Consider the following 19,020-nt stretch of genomic DNA (forward strand, 5'->3'; position numbering starts at 1 on the left):
AACGGCAACAGTGCTGACAGTGTTAACATGGGGGGGAACCAGAGGTTGGGCACTATGCTTCCACAAAGACACTGTGGGTTATCGTGGAAGCGTAGCGCCCAACCATATGATCCCAGTGCAGAGCGGTGGCGATTAGCTAGCTCGTAGGGCACACACACTGGGACTCACATGCACTAGTGCCTGTTTCATACTACAAGATTTTAAAGTGGTTTCTGATTTTCTGATGTTTCAAAATGCATATGCAATTTGTATATTCTATCCATTATATGTAGTAGTACTCTAAATAGTATTTCAACTAAGTAATGTTCTAAGAATTTCCATTAATAGTATTACTAGTATTAGTATTTGTATTACTGGTATTCGTGTTAATATTAGATTTTCCTGTGTGATCAAATGTGACGTAATAAGCCCTCCCCTGTTCTGGGGGATTTTAGTGATCTCTGGCTTAAGGGACATCTATGTGGGAGTGCAGCCGCGTCAACATCCTGCTGAAAACCACAATAGCTGCTGCACTGACAGAGATACACAGCTAAAGCATGGGGTAAATGTTAAAAGGTCTCAATGCAATGACTGCTTCATTTCTTTTCTGCATTCATAAGAGAAGCAGTGCCAAAACAAAACATTTTGCCATGCATAACTCTGTCTTAAAAGCTACACAGAGCAAAGCATGTTGACTTCATCTTGGGGCCACAGTTTACCCACCTACCAAGACACCACTATACCACTAGCACCAGCGGATTTGGGCAGAACTCAGGCTCAAACTTTCTAAAACAGTAACTTTAATAATGGTTCTCTCAGTTACATAGTCCTAGTCATAGATTTATGAAGGTGTTAAAGGTCAGACTCATTGAGATTAAAAATCTCTTTTTCAAGAGTGTCCTGGCCAAGATAGGCGGCACAGTTACACGGTTGCAGACATAAAACAAACATAACAATTTAAAACGAAGACAAAGAGCAAATTACAGAATCACAAGGTATCGAAAAAACATTCATCAGCAGTCAAACTTTCTACAGCCAGATGTGCTCGCTTCCAAGTCTTTTAGAAGCACTTTAAAGACATTCAGTGAGAACAGCTCTCAAAGATTCATGTAATTTTGTAACTGATTCCAAGAACAGGAAGCAGCGTATACTTAAATGCTCTTTTTCCCAGTTCAGTACGGACTTTTAATAGGATTTAGTCTGTATATAGATGTGAACTCCGGTCTTGTGCACAAAAATCTGATGCAATGCTGTACACGCACACCATACTCTCCGCCTCACTACGTAAAGTGCACACTTCTTCCTGCATTGGCACTGAATGTTGGCATCGGGCGTAAACCGTGAGATGTAAATATGAACAGAAATCCTAGGCACACTGAGCTGCAACTTTTGACTGCAGAGCAAAAGGAAGATATACACATACATCTCAAAATCTACCTTGAAATACGACTAAATCCAGTTTTATTATAAAAGTAGAAATGAAACCTGTCCAGATCTATTGCTTTACACTGGAGTACACACATTCATCATTGGTGTTGTTCCTCGGTCTCCGTGATCTGCTGGGCAGGTTGACACTTAAAGCTGCATAATGGAGGCTGTCTGCGTCTCTGTAACCCTGGTAACACAATATATAGAAGTGGATTAGGACATCAAAATTGAAATATTCACAAAACAATTGGTTGTTGAGCAATAAAAAGGTGGATTATTAAGATAAATGTCACCTCTGCATTTTCTGTGGAGGGAGCTGATAATCTTCCGCGAGACTCTGGATGTGAAACACAGAAAATGATTGTTTATTCAAAAGTTAAATTAAGTGACTATAAGCTATCAGATACAAACAGTACAACTTACCTGCACATTGGCAGCTGTTTCTCTTGTTCACCTTGTACACTGAGAGAGCCAGTATAACAACCAGGATGGTGGTGAATGCCAAAGCTCCACTCAAGAAATACACCAAGACAAGAGAGGCTTCCTCATCTATAGAGAGTCAGACACCAGAAACAGAGCTTTTATCGCTGTGTTCATTAGAGCTGGGACGATGCACCACATTTTACAAGTGATTTTTGTTAACTTTTTTAACACTAGACCATGACAAAAGGTTGAATCATACACCTCTAGGGACTTTTACTTCGGAAAATCTCTAAATTGATTCAATAAAAATGTTTGATTTTCAGCATGTATATAATCAGATATATCAGTCATTGTCATTATTTATTAAGTTTTTTTTTTTTCATCAGGGCCGTTTGAATGCATTTAACATAAATGTCAGTATACTGTTGCTCTACAGTTGTAGCGTCGGCTAATTTGGCCATGAGAGTGACGGCTAGCTTGACTGCATGTTACCGTAATACGATAACATTTAGCATGCAGCTTTAGTCATGATGTCTAGCTCTGCTTTTGCTGCAATATTTGAAACCCAAAGTGTTTCCATACTTTACTGGATGTGTATTGTTTACCACGTTGGATTTAAAATGTGAGGGTGCAGGTCGTATCCATGCGGACCCTCCACCGGTTCTGGCATTAAAAAAATCTATTTCAAAATCGTAACAAAAGAAATCGCGATACAAAAGTGAATGATCTTTTCCCCACCCCTGGTGTTCATGTTCAGTTTGATTGGAAAGTAACCATACATAACTATACTAGAGCAAGAATGTTACTCACCTTTAAAGTCCAGCTTGGTCCCGTTTCCAAACAGTATGTGTCCACATGAGGCAACAGCACAGTAGTAGGTCCCAGCATGAGACGGATCCAGGCTCTTTATTGGCAGGTTGTAGACACAGGTGTGTGTTTTGTTGTTGGGTTTCTTCTCACACTGATCATTCCTGCCTCCATGAGTGTAGATGAGTCCTGGATGAGATTCTTCAGAGTTTCTGTACCAGTAAACACTGTGTTGTCCATCACAGGTCCCAGTTTGTACTGTACAGTTCAGAGTCACAGAGCCTCCTGGCTGGACGGTCTCAGATGCTGACTGCTGGACCAAAGCTGGAACGTTCAGACCTGAACCCTGTACACTGACTAGAGTGCCCTCCGAAAAATACAAGACGTATGACGCACTAGCTGCGCAGTAGTAAATAGCTGAGTCTGAAATGCGCAAATCCAAAATTGTCAAGTGATGGTTACTGTTTTCCTTATCCACTGTGAAGCGTGAATTGTTCTTGAATTCATGATGAAAAGTGACTCTCATATCATACATATATGTGGAAGAGAGCAGCTGTGGTTTCTGTCCCGGTGTTTGTTTGTACCAGTAAAGCCATGCTGGCTCACTACCTTCACAGAAACATTGCAAAGTTACACTGTTTCCAACATTGGCTGATACAAAACCTCTCTGTTGACGAACAGATGAGGAAGAAAACAGCCCGGCCACATGAGCTGAAGTGAAATGAGAGACAAAACAAATATACAGTTAATAATTAAATCTGATGGAATTCAGCATAATTATTACATAAAATATATATTTAGAAGCATTTCCATGAAGAGTTGCTAAAGAAAAGATAGAAACTGCATTCACAAAAACACAACTCACCCATTTTCCCCAAGAGCAAACATGTGAGATAGAAGACAAACTTTAGAGATGCCATCGTGTTCAAATTTCTGTGTTGAGTGAAAAGAACGTAGATGCTTTCTCCACTCTTCAGAGACAAGACTGCGTTTGATTGGCTGACCTGATGTGACACTGTATGTCCTATTCAGGAAACCTGATCACATGTTTAACGCCATTTGTAGAGCCAAGTTGTGGTTCACATACAGTGCACATACAGTCACATGCAGGTCTGATAATTTACCTTACTGTCACCCGTACCTCCAAGAACCACTTTGGTCATATTCAATGTTTGTGCTCGAAGCTGGCAAACCCAACAAGAGGACGAGTTTTTTGATGCTGCACGCGGTCATTGCAACCTGCTATTCTACAATAGGGTGTAAGAAAATATTAATACATGAGTATCGCGATATTATGTTGTTCGATGGAAAATGTTGTTATGTGTAGATTACTACAGTAGTATTATTTCATAAAACCATTTTTTTTTAGCCTTTTGACACTGATTTATTTATTGGTGTAATCTACTAAAATAGTCTGGATATTACAGTTATACTGCTATAGCTGCTATGCATGAAAACACTGCAGAGACTTCCTGTTTGAAACCACAACAACAAAGAGAGCAGAGTGTCCTAGAGAAGTGTGTGACCAAAGTATATGGAGAGCTAATCTTTGACTGCCGACCACCCAGAGGCTTAAAAGAAAACCCTTACATTTTTTAACAAGCATGTATATGCAGAAATTGCACAATGTGCTGCCCCATTACATCAGCTCATCTTCCAGTGTGCTCACTGTATTAGTGTCAGGGTCTAAATGATGCCCAGGAAATGAGATATAACTATGACAAAGCGTCCCCTAGTCAGTAGGTGGTAGTAAACAGACGGATGTGGTCAGCTCCTGTGATCATGCACACACTCTCAATAAGAGCCCGGCTGTGGAAAGCACTTGTTTTATTAGTTTATTGCAAGGCAAGACTTTACATTCGGTATATTGAGGTGAAATCTTACAGCAATGCTCCTATTTGAGAAAAATAATACATTATACAGCTTGATAGAGGCATGAATGTATAATCTTTTCTTACACAGAAACAAAGTAGAAATGAAAAGTTCCCAGCTCTACTGCCTTACACTGGAGTACACACATTCACTTTGTGTGTTGTCCCCCTGTCATGTTGATCTCTTGACCTTGTGTCCCCTCAAAGCAGCGTAATGGAGGTCGACTGAATCTTGGTAATCTGGTAAAATATTCTTTTTAGTAATTAATCATCATATTAATACACATCACCTGTCTGATACATAGCAACACCTCTATAATCCATAATGACATAACAGTGCTTGAATAAAGGTACCTTTGCGCTTTACAAATAGGCCATTTCCACTATGGGAACAAGATGACCCATAACTACACATGTAGCTCATTTGGCATACTGTTTTTACAATGATATATATCCAAAACGTTCTGGTTTGTACACACAGTGGAAATTCAAGGCAGAACCTAGAACCAGGTCCAGGTTATGGGTCGGTAAGTTCCCATAGTGGAAAAGACCAAACAGCTACTGTATGCAGTATTTCAGAGCTATTTTACTGAATTATATTAATTTGCACAGGTGTTGTTTTTTTTCACTCTCTATACAGTACGTTGTTGCAGGTTTGCACCCTTTACTTCTTCTCCTCTGTTTACTGGCAGATTACAGCCATGCATAGCCTATAGCGCCAACGTCTGACAATACTATGCAGCCTAGTTTATTGGCTCCAAACCAGTTGGTGGAAACACTCTATTTCGCATTTCTTTTTTGCGACATTTTAAAAGTTCGCTTAAAATTTGCTTGACAATTGAAAATGGAAACATGGCTGTTTTGAGGCAGATTTATGGTCAAGGTGAGATAAGGGATCATACATGAGCTTCATACATACATGAACAGTCTGACCCTACGGACTGTGTTGTCCACATAGCAATCACAGCAGGCTCTTTGAGGTGGAAAATGGTTTGCATTAGGGATGTGCATTCTAAGCAAAAATACTATTGGAAAGTCACTGGGAATTAGCCGATTATTATTCAAAAATCACTGCATAACCCCCAACTCTCTTCAGACCCTGTTCCTAAACCTAAATTGTTTCATGTGAAGACGGAAGTTTATTTTGAAAAGACTGTATGCATGTAACGTGCGGAAATTGACGCTTGACATTCGTAGGAGAATGCACAAAAAAGGAGAAATAACTTTTTGTAAGATATCATACAAGCTGTTGTTTGAGGATCAATGTGCCACTTGTGTGTGTTGAAGCCGCTGGAATGAACATGCACACGCATATTGTTACAAACTCAAGAGTGCTCCAAATTTTGATTGTTTATTTGATCACAAACAATATAAATTTCACATACAAAAACACACATATGATTTGGTCAAAAAAAAAATTAGGATGGATAAAAAGTATAGGATGATCTTGATCCTAAAAGCATGCAAGTGACTTTTACAGTATCGATGAATGTGAGCTTCTTAATACACTGGATAAGTCATAAAAAGACATTTATGCATATGTACTAAAATAATCTGAAAAAAAATAATTAATAATTAAAGAATCATTTTAGATACATGGTGTATTTGCAAGAACATTGTATCCTAAATAAGCACATTAGCAAAGAAGAGTGATTTATTTTTTGCTGCAGGACAACAAAGAAGCTATAAAAGTATATTTATTTCAAACTTAGATATACATCTATATTACACTTTAAAAGAGGCACGAAGAAAACCCTGTCTTACGCAAAAGTACAAATGTAATATGTGCGGTTCTACTGCTTGACGCTGTAGTACACACATTCACTCCAGGTCGGATCCCTCTGTCTTCTTGATCTGTTGTGCAGGTTGACACTTAAAGCAGCGTTGTAGAGTGTTTCTCCGTGTTGGTAACCCTGGTAACAAAATATATACCAGTTGATCGTTATTTAGTGCTTGACAGAAATGAAAACAATATCCAGGTAACAAAGCATTGTGCAATACAATGGTAATTTAGGAGTTAAATTAACAGTTTTTATTCACCTTTGCATTTGTTGTGGAGGAAGCTGAAAGTTTTGCTTGAGACTCTGATTGTGAAACAAAAAAACTCTTTTATTCAAAAGTTATATTTAGTGACTACAGGCTATCAGATACAAATGGTACCACTTACCTGCACATTGGCAGCTGTTTAGAGCCAGTATAACAACCAGGATGGTGGTGAATGCCAAAGCTCCACTCAAGAAATACACCAAGACAAGAGAGGCTTCCTCATCTATAGAGAGTCAGACACCAGAAACAGAGCTTTTATCGCTGTGTTCATTAGAGCTGGGACGATGCACCTATCTCCCGATTCCATACTATCATAATACTTGGGTGCCGATTCGATATGTATTGCGATTTTACAAGCGATTTTTGTTAACTTTTTTAACACTTAACCATGGCAAAAGGATGAATCATACACTTCTAGGGGCTTTTACTTCGGAAAATCTCTAAATTGATTCATTAAAAATGTTTAATTTTCAGCATGTATATAATCATATATATCAGTCATTGTCATTATTTATTAAATGTTTTTTTACATCAGGGCCGTTTGAATGCATTCAACATAAATGTCAGTATATGGGTGCTCCACAGTTGTAGTGTCGGCTAATTTGGCCATGAGAGTGACGACTGGCTTGAACGCACGTTACCGCAATATGATAACATTTAGTATGCAGCTTTAGTCATGATGTCTAGCTCTGCTTTTGCTGCAATGTTTGAAACCCAAAGTGTTTCCATACTTTACTGGATGGGTATTGTTTACCACCTGGATATAAAAATGTGAGGGTGCAGGTCATATCATGCGGACCCTCCGCCGGTTCTGGCATTAAAAAAATCAATTTCAAAATCGTAAAAAAAAGAAATCGCGATACATAAGTGAATTGATCTTTTCCCCCACCCCTGGTGTTCATGTTTAGTTTGACTGGAAAGTAACCATACATAACTATACTAGAGCAAGAATGTTACTCACCTTTAAAGTCCAGCTTGGTCCCGTTTCCAAACAGTATGTGTCCACATGAGGCAACAGCACAGTAGTAGGTCCCAGCATGAGACCGGTTCAGGCTCTTCATTGGCAGGTTGTAGACACAGGTATGTGTTTGTGTGTTGGGTTTCTTCTCACACTGATCATTCCTGCCTCCATGGGTGTAGATGAGTCCTGGATGAGATTCTTCAGAGTTTCTGAACCAGTAAACACTGTGTTCTCTATCACAGGTCCCAGTTTGTACTGTACAGTTCAGAGTCACAGAGCCTCCTGGCTGGACGGTCTCAGATGCTGACTGCTGGACCAAAGCTGGAACGTTCAGACCTGAACCCTGCACACTGACTACAATGCCCTCTGCAAAAGACAAGAGAGCTGACATTCCAGCTGCGCAGTAGTAAATAGCTGAGTCTGAAATGCGCAAATCAGAAATTTTCAAGTGATGGTTACTGTTTTCCTTATCCACTGTGAAGCGTTGATTGCTCTTGAATTCATGATAAAAAGTGACTCTTGTATCACGCATATAAGAGGAAGAGATCAGCCGTGGTTCCTGTCCCAGTGTTTGTTTGTACCAGTAAAGCGATGCTGGCTCACTATCTTCATAGAAACATTGCAAAGTCACATTGTTTCCAACATTAGCTGATACAAAACCTCTCTGTTGACGAACAGATGAGGAAGAAAACAGCCCGGCCACATGAGCTGAAGTGAAATAAGAGACAAAACAAATATACAGTTAATAATTTAATCTGATGGAATTCAGCATAATTATTACATAAAAATATATATTTAGAAGCATTTCCATGAAGAGTTGCTAAAGAAAAGATAGAAACTGCATTCACAAAAACACAACTCACCCATTTTCCCCAAGAGCAAACATGTGAGATAGAAGACAAACTTTAGAGATGCCATCGTGTTCAAATTTCTGTGTTGAGTGAAAAGAACGCAGATGCTTTCTCCACTCTTCAGAGACAAGACTGCGTTTGATTGGCTGACCTGATGTGACACTGTATGTCCTATTCAGGAAACCTGATCACATGTTTAACGCCATTTGTAGAGCCAAGTTGTGGTTCACATACAGTACATATACAGTCACATGCAGGTCTGATAATTTACCTTACTGTCACCCGTACCTCCAAGAACCACTTTGGTCATATTCAATGTTGGTGCTCGAAGCTGGCAAACCCAACAAGAGGACGAGTTTTTTGATGCTGCACGCGGTCATTGCAACCTGCTATTCTACAATAGGGTGTAAGAAAATATCGATACATGAGTATCGCGATATTATGTTGTTCGATGGAAAATGTTGTTATGTGTAGATTACTACAGTAGTATTATTTCATAAAACCATTTTTTTTTTAGCCTTTTGACACTGATTTATTTATTGGTGTAATCTACTAAAATAGTCTGGATATTACAGTTATACTGCTATAGCTGCTATGCATGAAAACACTGCAGAGACTTCCTGTTTGAAACCACAACAACAAAGAGAGCAGAGTGTCCTAGAGAAGTGCGTGACCAAAGTATGTGGAGAGCTAATCTTTGACTGCCGACCACCCAGAGGCTTAAAAGAAAACCCTTACATTTTTTAACAAGCATGTATATGCAGAAATTGCACAATGTGCTGCCCCATTACATCAGCTCATCTTCCAGTGTGCTCACTGTATTAGTGTCAGGGTCTAAATGATGCCCAGGAAATGAGATATAACTATGACAAAGCGTCCCCTAGTCAGTAGGTGGTAGTAAACAGACGGATGTGGTCAGCTCCTGTGATCATGCACACACTCTCAATAAGAGCCCGGCTGTGGAAAGCACTTGTTTTATTAGTTTATTGCAAGGCAAGACTTTACATTTGGTATATTGAGGTGAAATCTAGCTGCAATGCTCCTATTTGAGAAAAATAATACATTATACAGCTTGATAGAGGCATGAATGTATAATCTTTTCTTACACAGAAACAAAGTAGAAATGAAAAGTTCCCAGCTCTACTGCCTTACACTGGAGTACACACATTCACTTTGTGTGTTGTCCCCCTGTCATGTTGGTCTCTTGACCTTGTGTCCCCTCAAAGCAGCGTAATGGAGGTCGACTGAATCTTGGTAATCTGGTAAAATATTCTTTTTAGTAATTAATCATCATATTAATACACATCACCTGTCTGATACATAGCAACGCCTCTATAATCCATAATGACATAACAGTGCTTGAATAAAGGTACCTTTGCGCTTTACAAATAGGCCATTTCCACTATGGGAACAAGATGACCCATAACTACACATGTAGCTCATTTGGCATACTGCTTTTACAATGACATATATCCAAAACGTTCTGGTTTGTACACACAGTGGAAATTCAAGGCAGAACCTAGAACCAGGTCCAGGTTATGGGTCGGTAAGTTCCCATAGTGGAAAAGACCAAACAGCTACTGTATGCAGTATTTCAGAGCTATTTTACTGAATTATATTAATTTGCACAGGTGTTTTTTTTTTCACTCTCTATACAGTACGTTGTTGCAGGTTTGCACCCTTTACTTCTTCTCCTCTGTTTACTGGCAGATTACAGCCATGCATAGCCTATAACGCCAACGTCTGACAATACTATGCAGCCTAGTTTATTGGCTCCAAACCAGTTGGTGGAAACACTCTATTTCGCATTTCTTTTTTGCGACATTTTAAAAGTTTGCTTAAAATTTGCTTGACAATTGAAAATGGAAACATGGCTGTTTTGAGGCAGATTTATGGTCAAGGTGAGATAAGGGATCATACATGAGCTTCATACATACATGAACAGTCTGACCCTACGGACTGTGTTGTCCACATAGCAATCACAGCAGGCTCTTTCAGGTGGAAAATGGTTTGCATTAGGGATGTGCATTCCAAGCAAAAATACTATTGGAAAGTCACTGGGAATTAGCTTATTATTATTCAAAAATCGCTGCATAACCCCCAACTCTCTTCGGAACCTGTGCCTAAACCTAAGTTGTTTCCTGTGAAGACGGAAGTTTATTTTGAAAAGACTGTATGCATGTAACGTGCGGAAATTGACGCTTGACATTCGTAGGAGAATGCACAAAAAAGGAGAAATAACTTTTTGTAAGATATCATACAAGCTGTTGTTTGAGGATCAATGTGCCACTTGTGTGTGTTGAAGCCGCTGGAATGAACATGCACACGCATATTGTTACAAACTCAAGAGTGCTCCAAATTTTGATTGTTTATTTGATCACAAACAATATAAATTTCACATACAAAAACACACATATGTTTTGGTCAAAAAAAAAATTAGGATGGATAAAAAGTATAGGATGATCTTGATCCTAAAAGCATGCAAGCGACTTTTACAGCATCGATGAATGTGAGCTTCTTAATACACTGGATAAGTCATAAAAAGACATTTATGCATATGTACTAAAATAATCTGAAAAAAAATAATTAATAATTAAAGAATCATTTTAGATACATGGTGTATTTGCAAGAACATTGTATCCTAAATAAGCACATTAGCAAAGAAGAGTGATTTATTTTTTGCTGCAGGACAACAAAGAAGCTATAAAAGTATATTTATTTCAAACTTAGATATACATCTATATTACACTTTAAAAGAGGCACGAAGAAAACCCTGTCTTACGCAAAAGTACAAATGCAAAATGTCCGGTTCTACTGCTTGACGCTGTAGTACACACATTCACTCCAGGTCGGATCCCTCTGTCCTCTTGATCTGTTGTGCAGGTTGACACTTAAAGCAGCGTTGTAGAGTGTTTCTCCGTGTTGGTAACCCTGGTAACAAAATATATACCAGTTGATCGTTATTTAGTGCTTGACAGAAATGAAAACAATATCCAGGTAACAAAGCATTGTGCAATACAATGGTAATTTAGGAGTTAAATTAACAGTTTTTATTCACCTTTGCATTTGTTGTGGAGGAAGCTGAAAGTCTTGCTTGAGACTCTGATTGTGAAACAAAAAAACTCTTTTATTCAAAAGTTATATTTAGTGACTACAGGCTATCAGATACAAATGGTACCACTTACCTGCACATTGGCAGCTGTTTAGAGCCAGTATAACAACCAGGATGGTGGTGAATGCCAAAGCTCCACTCAAGAAATACACCAAGACAAGAGAGGCTTCCTCATCTATAGAGAGTCAGACACCAGAAACAGAGCTTTTATCGCTGTGTTCATTAGGGCTGGGACGGTACACCTATCTCCCGATTCCATACTATCATGATACTTGGGTGCCGATTCGATATGTATTGCGATTTTACAAGCGATTTTTGTTAACTTTTTTAACACTTAACCATGGCAAAAGGTTGAATCATACACTTCTAGGGGCTTTTACTTCGGAAAATCTCTAAATTGATTCATTAAAAATGTTTAATTTTCAGCATGTATATAATCATATATATCAGTCATTGTCATTATTTATTAAATTTTTTTTTACATCAGGGCCGTTTGAATGCATTTAACATAAATGTCAGTATACTGTTGCTCTACAGTTGTAGCGTCGGCTAATTTGGCCATGAGAGTGACGGCTGGCTTGACCGCACGTTACCGCAATATGATAACATTTAGTATGCAGCTTTAGTCATGATGTCTAGCTCTGCTTATTCTGCAATGTTTGAAACCCAAAGTGTTTCCATACTTTACTGGATGTGTAGTGTTTACCACCTGGATATAAAATGTGAGGGTGCAGGTCGTATCCATGCGGACCCTCCGCCGGTTCTGGCATTAAAAAAATCAATTTCAAAATCGTAACAAAAGAAACCCTGACACATAAGTGAATGATCTTTTCCCCCACCCCTGGTGTTCATGTTTAGTTTGATTGGAAAGTAACCATAAATAAGTATACTAGAGCTAGAATGTTACTCACCTTTAAAGTTCAGCTTGGTCCCGTTTCCAAACAGTATGTGTCCACATGAGGCAACAGCACAGTAGTAGGTCCCAGCATGAGACTGGTTCAGGCTCTTTATGGGCAGGTTGTAGACACAGGTGTGTGTTTGTGTGTTGGGTTTCTTCTCACACTGATCATTCCTGCCTCCATGAGTGTAGATGAGTCCTGGATGAGATTCTTCAGAGTTTCTGTACCAGTAAACACTGTGTTCTCCATCACAGGTCCCAGTGTGTACTGTACAGTTCAGAGTCACAGAGCCTCCTGGCTGGACGGTCTCAGATGCTGACTGCTGGACCAAAGCCGGGATGTTCAGACCTGAATCCTGTACACTGACTAGAGTGCCCTCCGAAAAATACAAGACGTATGACGCACTAGCTGCGCAGTAGTAAATAGCTGAGTCTGAAATGCGCAAATCCAAAATTGTCAAGTGATGGTTACTGTTTTCCTTATCCACTGTGAAGCGTGGATTGTTCTTGAATTCATGATGAAAAGTGACTCTCATATCATGCATATATGTGGAAGAGATCAGCTGTGGTTTCTGTCCCGGTGTTTGTTTGTACCAGTAAAGCCATGCTGGATCACTACCTTCACAGAAACATTGCAAAGTTACACTGTTTCCAACATTAGCTGATACAAAACCTCTCTGTTGACGAACAGAAAAATTCAGACTGGTCACATGAGCTGAAGTGAAATAAGAGACAAAACAAATACACAGTTAATAATTTAATCTGATGGAATTCAGCATAATTATGACAAAATATATATATTTAGAAGCATTTCCATGAAGAGTTGCTAAAGAAAAGATAGAAACTGCAGTCACAAAAACACAACTCACCCATTTTCCCCAAGAGCAAACATGTGAGATAGAAGACAAACTTTGGAGATGCCATCGTGTTCAGATTTCTGTGTTGAGTGAAAAGAACGTAGATGCTTTCTCCACTCTTCAGAGACAAGACTGCGTTTGATTGGCCGACCTGATGTGACACTGTATGTCCTATTTAGGAAACCTGACCACATGTTTGCTGCCATTTATAGAGCCAATTTGTGGTTCACATACAGTACATATACAGTCACATGGAGGTCTGATCATTTTCCTGCCAATAAAAAGCATCAGTAATAGTAATGTGTATTTATAAAAGTGAAGAATATCTATAGACCGGGTTGATGCATCGTCCTGAAGTGCTGACTCTGAATATCTAAATATCTATCCCTATGTGGTTTTAGAGAAAGTTTAAAATACTTTAAATCACCTGCCTACAAGATTAGATCTTCTTTTTATTATTATTATTATTATGAAAGGTGCTGAATTCCAAATTCAGAGCATATCTACAGTACGACTGAGGGATTGCCTCCACGTGGCTCTTCAGATGGCGACGACTGAGCCGTCGCCATCACTAACAGTGCTAACAATGGCAAGAGTGCTGACAGTGTTAACCTGGGGGGGAACCAGAGGTTGGCCGCTATGCTTCCACCAAGACGCTGTGGGTTATCTTGGAAGCGTAGCGCCCAACCATATGAACCCAGTGCAGAGCGGTGGCGATTAGCTAGCTCGTGGGGCACAAACACTGGGACTCACATGCACTAGTGCCTGTTTCATACTACAAGATTTTAAAGTGGTTTCTGATTTTCTGATGTTTCAAAATGCATATGCAATTTGTATATTCTATCCATTATATGTAGTAGTACTCTAAATAGTATTTCAACTAAGTAATGTTCTAAGAATTTCCATTAATAGTATTACTAGTATTAGTATTTGTATTACTGGTATTCGTGTTAATATTAGATTTTCCTGTGTGATCAAATGTGACGTAATAAGCCCTCCCCTGTTCTGGGGTATTTTAGTGGTCTCTGGCTTAAGGGGCATCTATGTGGGAGTGCAGCCGCGTCAACATCCTGCTGAAAACCACAATAGCTGCTGCACTGACAGAGATACACAGCTAAAGCATGGGGTAAATGTTAAAAGGTCTCAATGCAATGACTGCTTCATTTCTTTTCTGCATTCATAAGAGAAGCAGTGCCAAAACAAAACATTTTGCCATGCATAACTCTGTCTTAAAAGCTACACAGAGCAAAGCATGTTGACTTCATCTTGGGGCCAAAGTATACCCACCTACCAAGACACCACTACACCACTAGCACCAGCGGATTTGGGCAGAACTCAGGCTCAAACTTCCTAAAACAGTAACTTTAATAATGGTTCTTGCAGTTACATAGTCATTTAGATTAAAAATCTCTTTTTCAAGAGTGTCCTGGCCAAGATAGGCGGCACAGTTACAAGGTTGCAGACATAAAACAAACATAATAATTCAAAACGAAGACAAAGAGCAAATTACAGAATAATAAGGTATTGAAAAAACATTCATCAGCATTCAAAACTTCTACAGCCAGATGTGCTCACTTCCAAGTCTTTTAGAAGCACTTTAAAGACATTCAGTGAGACCAGCTCTCAAAGATTCAGGTCATTTTGTAACTGATTCCAAAAACAGGAAGCAGCGTACTTAAATGCCCTTTTTCCCAGTTCAGTACAGACTTTTAATAGGATTTAGTCTGTGAATAGATGTGAACTCCGGTCTTGTGCACAGAAATCTGATGCAATGCTGTAGCCTAGACGCACACCATACTCTCCGCCTCACTACATAACGTGCACACTTCTTCCTGCATTGGCACTGAATGTTGGCATCGGGCGTAAACCGTGAGATGTAAATATGAACAGAAATCCTAGGCACACTGAGCTGCAACGTTTGACTGCAGAGCAAAAGGAAGATATACACATACATCTCAAAATCTACCTCTAAATCTACACAACACTTGAAATACGACTAAATCCAGTTTTATTATAAAAGTTTAAATGAAACCTGTCCAGATCTATTGCTTTACACTGGAGTACACGCATTCATCATTGGTGTTGTTCCTCGGTCTCCGTGATCTGTTGGGCAGGTTGACACTTAAAGCAGCATAATGGAGGCTGTCTGCGTCTCTGTAACCCTGGTAACACAATATGTAGAAGTGGATTAGGATATCAAAATTGAAATATTCACAAAACAATTGGTTGTTGTGAAATAAAAAGGTGGATTATTAAGATAAATGTCACCTCTGCATTTTCTGTGGAGGGAGCTGATAATCTTCCGTGAGACTCTGGATGTGAAACACAGAAAATGCTTCTTTATTCAAGAGTTATATTTAGTGACTACAAGCTATCAGATACAAACGGTACCACTTACCTGCACATTGGCAGCTGTTTCTCTTGTTCACCTTGTACACTGAGAGAGCCAGTATAACAACCAGGATGGTGGTGAATGCCAAAGCTCCACTCAAGAAATACACCAAGACAAGAGAGGCTTCCTCATCTATAGAGAGTCAGACACCAGAAACAGAGCTTTTATCGCTGTGTTCATTAGGGCTGGGACGATTCACCTATCTCCCGATTCCATACTATCATGATACTTGGGTGCCGATTCGATATGTATTGCAATTCCATATTATGATTTATTGTGATTTTTGTTAACTTTTTTAACACTAGACCATGACAAAAGGTTGAATCATACACTTCTAGGGACTTTTACTTCGGAAAATCTCTAAATTGATTCAGTAAAAATGTTTGATTTTCAGCATGTATGTAGTCAGAGATGTCCTGAAGTCAGATATATCAGTCATTGTCATTGTTTATTTATTTATTTTTCCATCGGGGCCTGTTGAATACATTTAACATAAATGTCAGTATATGGGTGCTCTACAGTTGTAGCGTCGGCTAATTTGAACATGAGAGTGATGGCTGGCTTGACCGCATGTTACCGTAATACAATAACATTTCCTGTCCGTGACAGAGTTAGCATGCAGCTTTAATCATGAGGTCTAGCTCTGCTTTTTCTGCAATGTTTGAAACCCAAAGTGGAGTTTACCATGTTGGATTTAAAATGTGAGGGTGCAGGTCGTATCCATGCGGACCCTCCGCCGGTTCTGGCATTAAAAAAATCTAGTTCGAAATTGTAAAAAAAGAAATCGCGATACATAAGTGAATTGATCTTTTCCCCCACCCCTGGTGTTCATGTTTAGTTTGATTGGAAAGTAACCATAAATAAGTATACTAGAGCTAGAATGTTACTCACCTTTAAAGTCCAGCTTGGTCCCGTCTCCAAACAGTATGTGTCCACATGAGGCAACAGCACAGTAGTAGGTCCCAGCATGAGACCGGTTCAGGCTCTTTATGGGCAGGTTGTAGACACAGGTGTGTGTTTTATTGTTGGGTTTCTTCTCACACTGATCATCCCTGCCTCCATGAGTGTAGATGAGTCTTGGATGAGATTCTTCAGAGTTTCTGTACCAGTAAACACTGTGTTCTCCATCACAGGTCCCAGTTTGTACTGTACAGTTCAGAGTCACAGAGCCTCCTGGCTGGACGGTCTCAGATGCTGACTGCTGGACCAAAGCTGTGATGTTCAGACCTGAACCCTGCACACTGACTAAAGTGCCCTCCGCAAAATACAAGAGAGCTGACGCACTAGCTGCGCAGTAGTAAATAGCTGAGTCTGAAATGCACAAATCAAAAATTGTCAAATGATTGTTATTGTTTTCCCTATCCAGTGTGAAACGTGGATTGTTCTTGAATTCATGATAAAAAGTGACTCTTGTATTATACACATGCGAGGAAGAGATGAGCCGTGGTTTCTGTCCTGGTGTTTGCATGAACCAGTAAAGCCATGCTGCTGGCTCACTACCTTCATAGAAACATTGCAAAGTCACAATGTTTCTAACATTAGCTGATACAAAACCTCTCTGTTGACGAACAGAAATATTCAGACCAGTCACATGAGCTGAAGTGAAATGAGAGACAAAACAAATACACAGTTAATAATTTAATCTGATGGAATTCAGCATAATTATTACATAAAAATATATATTTAGAAGCATTTCCATGAAGAGTTGCTAAAGAAAAGATAGAAACTGCAGTCACAAAAACACAACTCACCCATTTTCCCCAAGAGCAAACATGTGAGATAGAAGACAAACTTTAGAGATGCCATCGTGTTCAAATTGCTGTGTTGAGTGAAACAAACCTAGATCCTTTCTCCACTCTTCAGAGACAAGACTGTGTTTGATTGGCCGACCTGATGTGACACTGTATGTCCTATTCAGGAAACCTGATCACATGTTTACTGCCATTTATAGAGCCAAGTTTTGGTTCACATACAGTACATATACAGTCACATGCAGGTCTGATCATTTATCTGCCAATAAAAAGCATCAGTAATAGTAATGTGTATTTATAAAAATGAAGAATATCTAAAGACCAAGTTGATGCATCGTCCTGAAGTGCTGACTCTGAATATCTAAATATCTATCCCTATGTGATTTTAGATAATCTTTCTGAACTAAAGTTTAAAAGACTTTAAATCACCTGCCTATGAGCTTAGATCTTATTTTTATTATTATTATTACTACGAAAGGTGCTGAATTCAAATTCAGAGCATATGTACAGTATGACTGAGGGATTGCCTCCACGTGGCTATTCAGATGGCGACGACTGAGCCGCCGCCAGCACTAAGAGTGTAAACAACGGCAACAGTGCTGACAGTGTTAACCTGGGGGGGAACCAGAGGTTGGGCGCTATGCTTCCACCAAGACGCTGTGGGTTATCATGGAAGCGTAGCGCCCAACCATAAGAGTCAAGTGCAGAGCGGTGGCAATTAGCTAGCTCGTGGGGCACACACAGTGGGACTCACATGCACTAGTGCCTATTTCACACTACAAGATTTTCAATCGCGATATACACTCTCCGGCCACTTTATTAGGTACACCTTGCTAGTACCGGGTTGGACCCCCTTTTGCCTTCAGAACTGCCTTAATTCTTTGTAGCGTAGATTCAACAAGGTGTTGGAAACATTCCTCAGAGATTTTGGTCCATATTGACATTATAGCATCACGCAGTTGCTGCAGATTTGTCGACTGCACATCCATGATGCAAATCTCCCGTTCCACATCCTAAAGGTGCTCTATTGGATTGAGATCTGGTGACTGTGGAGGCCATTGGAGTACAGTGAACTCATTGTCATGTTGAAGAAACCAGTTTGAGATGATTTGAGCTTTGTGACATGGTGCATTATCCTGCTGGAAGTAGCCATCAGAAGATTGGTACACTGTGGTCATAGGGGGATGGACATGGTCAGCAACAATACTCAGGTAGGCCATGGCGATTAAACAATGCTCAATTGGTACTAAGGGGCCCACAGTGTGCCAAGAAAATATCCCCCACACCATTACACCACCACCACCACAGGCATGAACCGTTGATACAAGGCAGGATGGATCCATGCTTTCATGTTGTTTACGCCAAATTCTGACCCTACCATCTGAATGTCGCAGCTGAAATCCAGACTCATCAGACCAGGCAATGTTTTTCCAATCTTCTATTGTCCAATTTTGGTGAGCCTGTGCGAATTATTGCCTCAGTTTCCTGTTCTTAGCTGACAGGAGTGGCTCCCGGTGTGGTCTTCTGCTGTTGGAGCCCATCTGCTTCAAGGTTCGACATGTTGTGCGTTCAGAGATGGTATTCTGCATACCTTGGTTGTAACGAGTGGTTATTTGAGTTACCGTTGCCTTTCTATCATCTCCA

The 19,020-nt window shown here is 39.7% G+C and overlaps 5 protein-coding genes across 5 annotated transcripts in view; 1 reads left to right on the forward strand and 4 right to left on the reverse strand.

Annotated features, from left to right (window-relative positions):
* LOC119482112 (prostaglandin D2 receptor 2-like) overlaps positions 1 to 19,020 on the forward strand; it is a 158,728-nt gene that overhangs the window by 36,095 nt on the left and 103,613 nt on the right. The gene's annotated exons all lie outside the window — the stretch shown is intronic.
* Positions 1,088 to 17,686, reverse strand: LOC119482117. The gene is made up of 6 exons (XM_037759526.1): positions 17,377 to 17,686; positions 16,517 to 17,221; positions 15,632 to 15,757; positions 15,502 to 15,545; positions 15,200 to 15,395; positions 1,088 to 1,416 (listed from the first exon to the last, which is right to left on the reverse strand). The coding sequence occupies exons 1-5, from the start codon at positions 17,429 to 17,431 to the stop codon at positions 15,276 to 15,278; spliced, it is 1,050 nt and encodes a 349-aa protein (XP_037615454.1). The 5' UTR covers positions 17,432 to 17,686; the 3' UTR covers positions 1,088 to 1,416; positions 15,200 to 15,275.
* Positions 1,412 to 3,712, reverse strand: LOC119482136 (immunoglobulin kappa light chain-like). The gene is made up of 5 exons (XM_037759556.1): positions 3,494 to 3,712; positions 2,641 to 3,348; positions 1,831 to 1,956; positions 1,701 to 1,744; positions 1,412 to 1,594 (listed from the first exon to the last, which is right to left on the reverse strand). Exons 1-5 carry the CDS (start codon positions 3,555 to 3,557, stop codon positions 1,475 to 1,477), a joined length of 1,062 nt encoding a protein of 353 aa, XP_037615484.1. The 5' UTR covers positions 3,558 to 3,712; the 3' UTR covers positions 1,412 to 1,474.
* On the reverse strand, positions 5,918 to 8,438 carry LOC119482128. The gene is made up of 5 exons (XM_037759544.1): positions 8,379 to 8,438; positions 7,516 to 8,223; positions 6,676 to 6,777; positions 6,549 to 6,592; positions 5,918 to 6,421 (listed from the first exon to the last, which is right to left on the reverse strand). Exons 1-5 carry the CDS (start codon positions 8,431 to 8,433, stop codon positions 6,302 to 6,304), a joined length of 1,029 nt encoding a protein of 342 aa, XP_037615472.1. The 5' UTR covers positions 8,434 to 8,438; the 3' UTR covers positions 5,918 to 6,301.
* On the reverse strand, positions 10,796 to 13,407 carry LOC119482131 (M1-specific T cell receptor beta chain-like). The gene is made up of 5 exons (XM_037759549.1): positions 13,246 to 13,407; positions 12,390 to 13,091; positions 11,552 to 11,653; positions 11,425 to 11,468; positions 10,796 to 11,297 (listed from the first exon to the last, which is right to left on the reverse strand). The coding sequence occupies exons 1-5, from the start codon at positions 13,298 to 13,300 to the stop codon at positions 11,178 to 11,180; spliced, it is 1,023 nt and encodes a 340-aa protein (XP_037615477.1). The 5' UTR covers positions 13,301 to 13,407; the 3' UTR covers positions 10,796 to 11,177.

This window comes from Sebastes umbrosus, chromosome 22 (genome assembly GCF_015220745.1).
Source record: "Sebastes umbrosus isolate fSebUmb1 chromosome 22, fSebUmb1.pri, whole genome shotgun sequence".
NCBI classification, from domain to species: Eukaryota; Metazoa; Chordata; class Actinopteri; order Perciformes; family Sebastidae; genus Sebastes; species Sebastes umbrosus.